Source organism: Coffea arabica, chromosome 1e (assembly GCF_036785885.1).
Source record: "Coffea arabica cultivar ET-39 chromosome 1e, Coffea Arabica ET-39 HiFi, whole genome shotgun sequence".
In the NCBI taxonomy this organism is placed as follows: domain Eukaryota; kingdom Viridiplantae; phylum Streptophyta; class Magnoliopsida; order Gentianales; family Rubiaceae; genus Coffea; species Coffea arabica.
In genome coordinates, this window is record NC_092311.1 from 43,682,495 (window position 1) to 43,692,588 (window position 10,094).

The following is a 10,094-nucleotide window of genomic DNA, read 5'->3' on the forward strand; positions in this document are numbered from 1 at the left end:
TGTCCATCTGGTTTTGTGCAAAGCTTTAGAGCATCAGTGGAGCAGAATCACGATCTGTTCTCAAAGCCAGGACCTTATGCGACAGTTAAAGCACAACAGCCCCTCTAACAATAGGTTAGCTACCTTGATTGAGGACATACTAAGCATGCAAAAGTTGTTTCGAATGTGCTTGTTTAGTTTGGCTAATGAAGATAGTATTAAACGAAGTAGAGAATTAAGTTCTCATGCCTTTGGCATTTTAGTGGATGAGGAATGGAATTTCCTCAGTGCCTGATGTGCACTAGTTGTATAGTGGTTTTCGAGCCGTTGCTCGTACATGTATTTTCTCTTTTCCAAATGAATGAATATCTTCTAACGTTTCGAAAAAAAAAAAAAAAATAGGACAACTTTAAGGAGTAAGCCTTTTAATTGGGGGCAGTTCCTGATTAAACTGATGTTTAATCAGCCAACTTTCATAACCTTTGTAGTTGAAAAATGGGAAAAATTGGCTGCTAGAGACTTTTGTTGACTGCCAATTGTTTTGGTGAGCCACTTGGGCCTGAGCAACTTGGTTTTGTGTATTTGGTTCCTTCCAAAAAACTTTGAAAAACATATAAACATTTAGGCCTATTTGATAATTCAATTCAACGCTTAAATTTAATGGATTCAAATCTTAACATATTCAGATTATTTGATAACCAAAAATTAAACATATAAATTAATTAAATAGTACTGAATTTTCTAAACAAAACTTGCTCTCAAAATTAAGTGAAAAGCTATTCACTTATCACTGAATATGACATGCATTCAAATGTATTAGATTTAATACTTAACAATTCAATAATTTAATGGATTCAAATTTCAGATTTCAGATTTCAAACTTCAGTTTTCTAAAACGTACCCCTTAGTTCTGTGTATTTTTTTTCAATCAAAAACATATATATATATATATATATTGTGTGAGTGAGTGTGTGTATGTAAATGTATATATATATGTATATGTATATGTATATGTATGTATGTATATATGTATGTATATGTAACTTTCAAAAGGTGCTCTCCATTTTTCACACACATATATGACACTGATAATTAATTAACCAAAGAAAAAGTGCATAATGTCTGTATGAGGACTATGATTGCTGTCAGAAATCTCCATCATTGGATATTAATACACAATAATAATAACCAAAACTAGAAATTAATAAGAAATTATGGACTTGGTTCCATCCAGGCAGTTTAGGTGTTTCTTTCGATGTCATTGAACAAATGCACATGCAGACATGTTACATTTATGGGCAAAAATATCATTAAATGTAGAAGGGCTCTTAACTTTTTAAGGGCCATTAATGTCTTTAATTGTCAATAATATAAATTTACTAATCTTGGTAGGTGTATTTCGAAAGTAGTAGGTGCATTTGCATTATTTTCTTAGCAGACTGCTGAATATTTAATCTTGACATGCGGCTTAAAGGCGTGATTAATTAGGCAATAATGCAAGTTCATCACCAGATGGGTTTTCCTGCCAGTAATTGCGCGTTTGGGCTGGAAGTTTACATAATTGCCTGTCTATGATGAGTATTATACGCGTGATTGAGGTAGATATCCCATTCATAATTAACTCATTTTTTTCCTCTTTTCGGCAGATGAAATTAGTCCTAGGGCTCATACAATTCGTTTTGAAATCTCTGTGTTGATATTTCGCTTAGTATAGCAACCCCGGTTTTCAGTTATGGAGCTCAATATCTCATGCATGCAAAGCAGCATCCAAAGTCACTGGTGTTAACTCAAAGATCGAATACAAAATCAAGCTCAATTACACGGTGGATATTTTATATTGAATTAATATTATATATACTGTCAGTGTAAAGATTTTTACACCAACATGTATAGATTTACGACGCATGCACAAAAACTGAATTTAAAATTTGAATACTGATGATGTGGTATTCACTTGAACTTGCTTATGTAAAAAAAAAAAAAAAAAAAAAAAATCTTTACATTGATAGTGTATAAATTTAATCTCTCGGGTTGTAATCAAAATTTCATGATCAAGTTAAATGACTATTAAACTTTAATTTGAATTTATAAATTGTCAAAATTTATTTGATTTTTGTGCTGTTACTACTACATGCATTTAAACTAGCTTTTTATCAAGGCAAGTAATTCGATTACTATGAACGTCAACTTCTATAAATATTGATGATGAATACCACAAAAATGAAAATTTAAAGCTTGTATGGACTTGGGAAAATTAGCTGGACAACCAATTTTGTTAGAATTGATTCATCTTTCAACCTTAATCTCTTAAACTATTTCCTCGTTCTTGTCTCTTCTGGATTTCGTGGTTTATCTTTTGCTGCCGGACATTGGTCACACTCTGAAGTTTCCAAAACCTTACAGGACGAACTATTCTTCTGCAGCAAGAAAAAATTTGCCATTTGACCCATCTTTGCTAAGTTAGACAACAGATGAATCTGAACGATTCTACCTAATTTGATATTTTGATGTTGAAGCAGACAATCTTCCCAAAAAAAAAATAAAAAAAGAAGCTCAATCTTTAACCTGTTCTTGGCTGCTTTCTGCTCATACTTGGTCTTTCCAATGAAACGTTCTAATTCATTTTACATTTCTTTAGCAACTCATCTTCTCCGAAATGGTCGTTAGTGAATCCCTAAAGTTGATGAACAGTCTTTAAATTTGCCCAATAGAAGAAAAGAATTTGTCAAAAGAACTTAAACTTGCATTCTACTTTGTGATAAGAACTGGTAGAAAAATGTTTTACCTAATAATACAAAATGACAGATATTATGCAGAAATAGATAAATCACCAAAAGTATAGTGTGCCAGGTTTTTCATATCGTGAAGTAGAAGGAAAGAGATTTTGAAATTCTAGAAATTTAAATATCAAAAAAATAAAATTGAAAATAGACAGCCATATATATACCCAAAATTCATCTAAACTACCATATATATACACATACTAATAATTTATTAGCCTCTCTTGCATTTACATAATTTTTCTAATTAATCTTACCTACCCTTCCTTGTACTTATTTACTTTTCCTAATCAATCTTACATTTTAAAAAATATGACTCCTGAAATATATCACGGACCCTTAACAGTTTTAGGAATCCACATATTCTCTATCAACAATCACTTTCAAGAAGATAAACTTGAGGAACTAAGCCAAGTTTGATTTGTCTCTAATACATCTTCTTTTTTTTCTTAAATTATTTTTCCCCCCTTTCAAATGGGAATTAGGAGATAGAATTGGTAAGATAACATAATAGATTAGCAGCTACCAAGTGCTTGGTCATCTTTGCAGCACAATACACTCTAAAGACTTGGTGTGGTTAAGATTACTCATCTTGAATCTGTACTACTTCTGCTTGTACTAGGTCTTGCGGTAGGAATCTTCTAATACAAAGCAGTTGTTCTTGGCATCTATTCATCTCCCAATCGTGAATTAGCGTACTATATTGAAAGGGTTTGAAGGATAAAAAAAAAAATAAAGGTTCCATTCTAGTTTTCTTCGCAAGACAAAGGATTTTGTCAAAGACATATTGACTTAAAATATGGGTGAAAATTGTTATGAATTAGTAAAAGAGAAACTCATACCATCTTCTACAAATTAAATTCTGAAGTCCACAACATACGTAAGATTGTTCTTAATCCCAGAAACTTCAAATCACTAAAACTTGAAGTATTTAATGCTGAAATATAAGTTCATAAGAATCTATGCGTTATATTAATACCTGTCCGGGAACTCAAAGTAAAGCAAATGTTTAAAATTTGTTTAAAACTAATGATATTGATTTTTCTCATTGTTGAATTGGAAATCTGGATGGTGAGAAAGTGAGAATCGAGTTCATTTTAGTACAAGAGCCAAAGATAATTAATTAATCATTAGTTACATCAATTTCTTATTAGCTTTTACCAAGTATTTTAACTATTACTACTAGTTCTTTTCGAAAAATTCAATGCTCCCACGTATTTGGTCATCTAGGCAACAAAAGACGGTGCTCGGCCAAATTGTTAATCTTAATTAATGACAAAGACCGCGGTCACATGTCATGATAATCACATACGTTTAACCAAAGTTAGTCAAACAAGATAAGACTTATGAGTTAATTAATCCTCATGAAGTGATAACAATTGATTAAACTGTTAAGGAGGATTTAATCTAATGGTTAACATTGAAACTCTATAAATTAAAAATTTTAAATTTAAATCTCCTACTTTTTCTCGATTTCTTAAATCTCACCCCTTTTTTATTAGAAAAAAAAATTTATCCTGCTTCTTAGATCTCATTCCTTCCATGCTGAAAAGAAAATTGAAAAAAAAAAACCCATGTGATTTTTACTGTAAGATGTCAAACATCAGTAATAATTTAATTCCATTAATGGTAATGGACGAGCCCTTTTTCCTCTGGCTAAATGCTAATGGATGAGCTAAAGAACCACAAAAAAGAGTGGTAAGCACTAAAACCCTCATGCAGCAGCCAAGAAATGCGGGTGAAGCCCACTACGACTTGTCGACGCTGGCAACTGGCATGTGGCACGATATATGACCATATCTATCAATATACAGCCAAGCTTGGACACACAAATATTTGTCAATAGAGAAAGTCAGAGGGGCTTATAAGTAAAGGAGAAATTACGGTTCTTATCCCTGAAGTTTAGCATAACTTGGATTACTTTGTACCAAAAAAGAAACAAAGAGAAATGCATAACTAGGATTACCTTTATCACACCTTGCAGACCTACATATTTGTCTGCATTCCCTTATTAACTATTTTCTTCATACTAAAGAAATTGTATATCTTCTCAGTTGTTTATAAATATTGATGATGATAGTTTTAACTATTTCTAATAGGAGAGTATAGGCAGAATGAAAAGTGAACTTTAACATACAATATTTAGTTTGTAAAAAAAAAATATTGGAATACTGGAAAGAAAAAAATAAAGGAATGTCAGCATGATTATCGATTAGTAAAATTGTTATTTCATTCAAATTCAAGCTCAATTATTTTACCTATGCAAATTGTTCCTTACATTCCTAGGGTAAGGATTCTTACAAGTGAATGCTGGTGTAAGTGGAAGGACTTTGTATTCTTTAATCATGAGATTTCGGATTCTAAAGCCATAGAAATAGAAAGGACAATGTTGGAAGAGTTTTGCTTGCAAGAGACTTGACCTAACTCGAATAGAATTAGTTGCAAATCATAAACGAATGCAGATATCTGTGGATTATACAAACACAAAAAAAAAAAAAAGATTCTTACAATAACGTGTTTGGATATATGACACTTAATTTCTAACTAAATTTGAAGTTTAGTTTTGTACTTTTACGTATATCCACAACTGCTGATGTATAAGAGATAGTCACACAAAAAGCGTAGAAAAAATTAATTTTCAACTATACGCTAAAAATTGAGAATTTCATTGGTCAATTATCATCCTAAGTTCTACCCAATCATATCATTTCATGTAAACATTATCAGTTGACCCTAGTTTAGAACAGAATGGAATAGTATTAATGTCATTTAAGAGGTAAATTTTATACTTCAAATTATTATGTACCGAGTACTTGCATTGATAGGGGTACCAGTGCAATTTGAAAAACTAAATGAGAAATTTCTGTAATTTTTCCCAAGCTCATGGGATGCGACCATAATTAACCCCAGCAGTCAGCACGAAATGCAACACCGACTGTGATTCTCAACTATGTTCCTCGTGCATTAATTCATCCATCGAACAAAGTCATCCTTTGAGTTTTACTTCTTCCAAAATCTATACATAAACCTTAGAAAAAGTCCAATATGAAACCCTTTTACTATTATTTATTCCTAAGTATGCCCCCTCTTGGATTTTCCGTGTTTTGACTTCCGCATCTCAATAAAGCAACTTGCACTGCACCATCTTCACATGATATATATAAATGGAGGAGCAGAAGTATACGGCTCTTCAATCTACAACAACCAATTTCTTCAACTCTATAATCTTCAACCCTATTATAGATTGTCAACTCCTCTCCCTACTAATTCATTACTTCTGAACTATTTATAGCCCCTTTTCTTGATTCAGTTTTTGATAGTCTTAGCTTACCTTTTCCTAGGATTTTAGACCATTTTCAGCCATGGATGAAATTGAAATCCCTTCACAGTTTCTTTGTCCAATTTCTATGCAACTAATGAGAGATCCAGTTATAGTTGCAACTGGAATGACATACGATAGAGAGAGCATAGAAAAATGGTTGTTTACTTGCAAAAATTCCACTTGTCCAATGACAAAACAAGAGCTACAAAGCACAGATCTTACTCCAAATCATAATCTTCGACGGTTGATTCAGGCATGGTGCACCCTCAATTCTTCCAACGGGATTGAGCGGATTCCAACTCCAAAGCCACCAGTTGAGAAATCCCAGATTTTGAAGCTCATCAATGAAGCCAAGAATTCAACAAATACTCAGACCAAATGCTTGCAAAGGCTCAGATCCATTTCTGAAGGAAGTCAAAGTAACAGAAAGAGCTTGGAGGCTGCCGGTGCTGTTGAATTCTTAGCTTCAATAATCGAGAAAAATGATGAAGCATGTGATGAAGCATTGAATCTTCTATATCATCTTGATGCATCGGATGCAGATTTGAAGAAACTCATGAGTGATGATGGCAAATTTGCGGAGACATTAATGCCAGTCTTGAAATGTGGAAGTTGCCAATCTCGAGCTTATGCAATAATGATGCTGAAGTCTGCTTTCAGGGTGGCAGATCCGGTGCAATTGATGACTGCTAAACCTGAAATTTTCATCGAAATAGTCCACATTTTGAAGGATCAAATCTCACAACAAGCTTCGAAGGCTGCATTGAAGCTCCTTGTGGATCTTAGTCCATGGGGAAGAAATCGAATAAAGGCAATCGAGGCGGGGGCAGTTTTAGTCCTGATTGAGCTACTTCTTGATTCATCAGAAAGAAGGGCTAGTGAACTTATACTAACTCTGTTGGATCAGATTTGCAGAACTGCAGATGGACGAGCAGAATTGCTGAAGCATGGGGCCGGATTAGCTATAGTTTCCAAGAAAATCTTTAGGGTTTCTCAAGTCGCAAGTGATAGAGCTGTGAGAATACTTTTTTCAATCTGCAAGTATTCTCCAACTTCTAGGGTTCTTCAAGAAATGTTGCAAGTTGGAGTTGTTGCAAAGTTGTGCCTTGTCCTTCAAGTGGAGAACAATCAGAAGACAATTGCGAGAGCCAAGGAAATCTTATATTTGCATGCTAGGATTTGGAAAGACTCCCCATGCATCCCACCTTCTTTGCTTTCTTCTTATCCGGCTTGAGAAAGTGCAAAAAAAAAAAATTTTTTGGCTTTATTTGTATAGTTTTCATTGGTACACAGCAAAGGACTAGATGTAAATTGACAGCAAAAGTATCTCGGAGAACCGATTGAATACGTTGGCAGTTGAGTAGTGCTTTTTTTTAAGCTAAAATTTTGTCCTTTCCATTTCTTGATCTTTGCATTTGTTCTTGTTTTTTTTTTCCCGATTTAGTTGTTTTGAATCCTGTCATGCTGTGGTACGATATGATCTAGATTTATCATTTTCATTCCTAGGGAAAATCACATTTTTGCATTCTTTTTTGGTCGAAATCATTTGATTAGTTTGTAGTAATCATATTTCCATTTTCCAATACATCTTAAAAATACTGAAAATTGGTTAAGCTCTAGGATTTGAAGATCAATAATCACGTAAGATGCCTGACATGCTTTCAATAAGAATTTAAACGGAATTGCAATTTTAGGTTTTAGAGCAAAAGTTAATCTTAAGTTGCTTTTTGTTTTGATACTTTAGTTGAATATTTTCTTATAGACCAGTGTTTTAAGCTGATGAATGAAGACACATTAAATGCTTTAAAATCTTGACTTTTATACAATAGCTACAACATATAACATGTAAGCCAGAAATTACAAAACCTGGCCACCAGGCAAACAAATTATTATGAAGATTGACATAGACACTTGCATGTCCATAACTAACCAATTTATGTACTCTGACATGCTTTTATAGAACGAATAGGATCTTGTCGAGAAAATGTTTGTTCTGCATTCAATATTGAGGAACCATTATCCTAACAAATTGTTGCAAAATGGGATTTTAAGGTTTCAATTTTTTTTTCAAAAAAAAAAAAACCTCAATGATTACGCAAGTCCAGAACAAAATTTCAAGCAATGATCTTGGTTAGGATAGTTAAAGATGGTTTCAGTATTGCTCCACCGTCAACTTTGTTGTTGCAGAGCCAAAGATTGCTCCACCGTCAACTTTGTTGTTACAGAGCCAAAGTGCATGGTTTCAACAGGCGAAGGTTGAGATTTTATAAATGGAAAGGGGAGAAAGGGATTTGAACTCAGAACCTCACGTCCTAAGATCTCAACAATAAATAATCCACTCATAAAAAGGGCACAAATATTAGTAAAGTATGTTCCTTTTATCTTTTTTATGTGAACATATAATTTTGTTTGAACCTTTATTTTCAGAAATCATAAACTCTCTGGATTTAGTCCTGTCCCTACTTTGACTAGTATAGACACTGAACATCAAATTGGCTGGCCAAATTCAGAGAGTGATGGATGCCCTTTAATACCATCCACTGCTTATCGATGGCCCAAGATACGCCATATCGCAGACTTCTTTCCTTTCATTGTTTTCCCGGTTGAATAATCCTTTTCTAGATGCACATAACTACAAATCTCAAATGGTATTCTTTTTTACACATCTTTTTCTCGAATGAAGACTTGTTAAACAGGGAATGGGACAGGTGCAGTTAGAAATAGGTACAATTGGTGCGGTTATTATTATTTTTTTCCATGATTTAATATACACTCATACAAATTTGTAACAGACAAATTTGACAAAAAACTCAAGTGTCAAACAGGTCCTAGGTTTCGCCTAACTTTTCTTAACTACCACAAAATGTGCATATCGTAACCTTGTGAGTTTCTTTAAAACCTACCATGACACAGGTGAATGGTTATTTTACTCTAAGGATAGAGAATAATTTTATTAAAAATAGGAGTAGGCCAATTATAATAATAATTATTATTATGAGAGTAACTTCAGTCCCTAAATTGCTTACGTCTCATCATAGAAAATTCAAATTTTAGTAAACAAATAAATATCGAGCCTATCTTTCATCATGTATCTTTTAGGGCAGAGGATAGAATATCAGGAATAAATTAAATTATTTGCAGACTCATCACCAATTTGATCCTTTGCCAAAAACATATAAGCAATTGGAGGATGGTAATGAAGAAGAGAAAGATGAAATCAGAATAAAGAGACAAAGAAAAGGTCTGATCTTCCCTAAAGGTACGTAATTAGTGGAGCGTTGAAAATCCAGATGCTTCAGTGACTAAATCTCTAAGCCACAAATTTTTTTTTGTGGACATCTTTGCTTCCACAATAGTCGACATTTGTACGTTCAATGTTCTTTAGATTTACTTTTCTCAAATTGAAGCAGCTGATTATTAGCGTTTGCCCATGTTTAGAAAGTCAATTTGTTTATATCAAGAAGGAAAAGCAAAATGAAAGAGGGAAGAAAAGTCCTTTTGCATGGCTGCCAAAAACGAATGATTTAATACTTTTTGTGCTTGAATTGTCTAAACATGATTTTTTTAAGGAGAAAAAAAAGTCTAAAAAGTTTAGTTAAAGGTGAGAAAAACTAAAAACTGCAAGGAAACTACCAAAACAAGGCAACGATAAATTGAGTTTCTAGCAATTTATATGAAACCAATGTAAAAATTTATTTAATACTGTTCATTTTAGGCTTCTTAAATCAAACATAGCTTATTGTGTAAATTAATATACACGTTATTATTTCCTTTATATTTATAAACTTTCAATTTAACTTTATTTTTTTTTAAAAAAAACTTTAAAACTTTTTAATTCCATCTCATAATGATATTCATGATGAACCGATTTCTACTAAAATAAAATAGCACTTAATTAAATATACTCACATGAAAAATGCATGAATTGGCATCATCTTTTGGGAAAGACTCATTATAATAATTCTGAATGGACATAGCATGCACCTTTTGACCAAAGAAACTTTCAAAAGAAA

At 32.8% G+C, this 10,094-nt stretch overlaps 1 protein-coding gene across 1 annotated transcript; it reads left to right on the top strand.

Moving 5' to 3' along the window:
- The first annotated feature begins 5,963 nt into the window (after positions 1-5,963).
- LOC113705084 (E3 ubiquitin-protein ligase PUB22-like) lies at positions 5,964-7,483 on the top strand. The gene has a single exon (XM_027226974.2). It carries the CDS (start codon positions 6,122-6,124, stop codon positions 7,313-7,315), a length of 1,194 nt encoding a protein of 397 aa, XP_027082775.1. The 5' UTR covers positions 5,964-6,121; the 3' UTR covers positions 7,316-7,483.
- Positions 7,484-10,094: the final 2,611 nt, after the last annotated feature.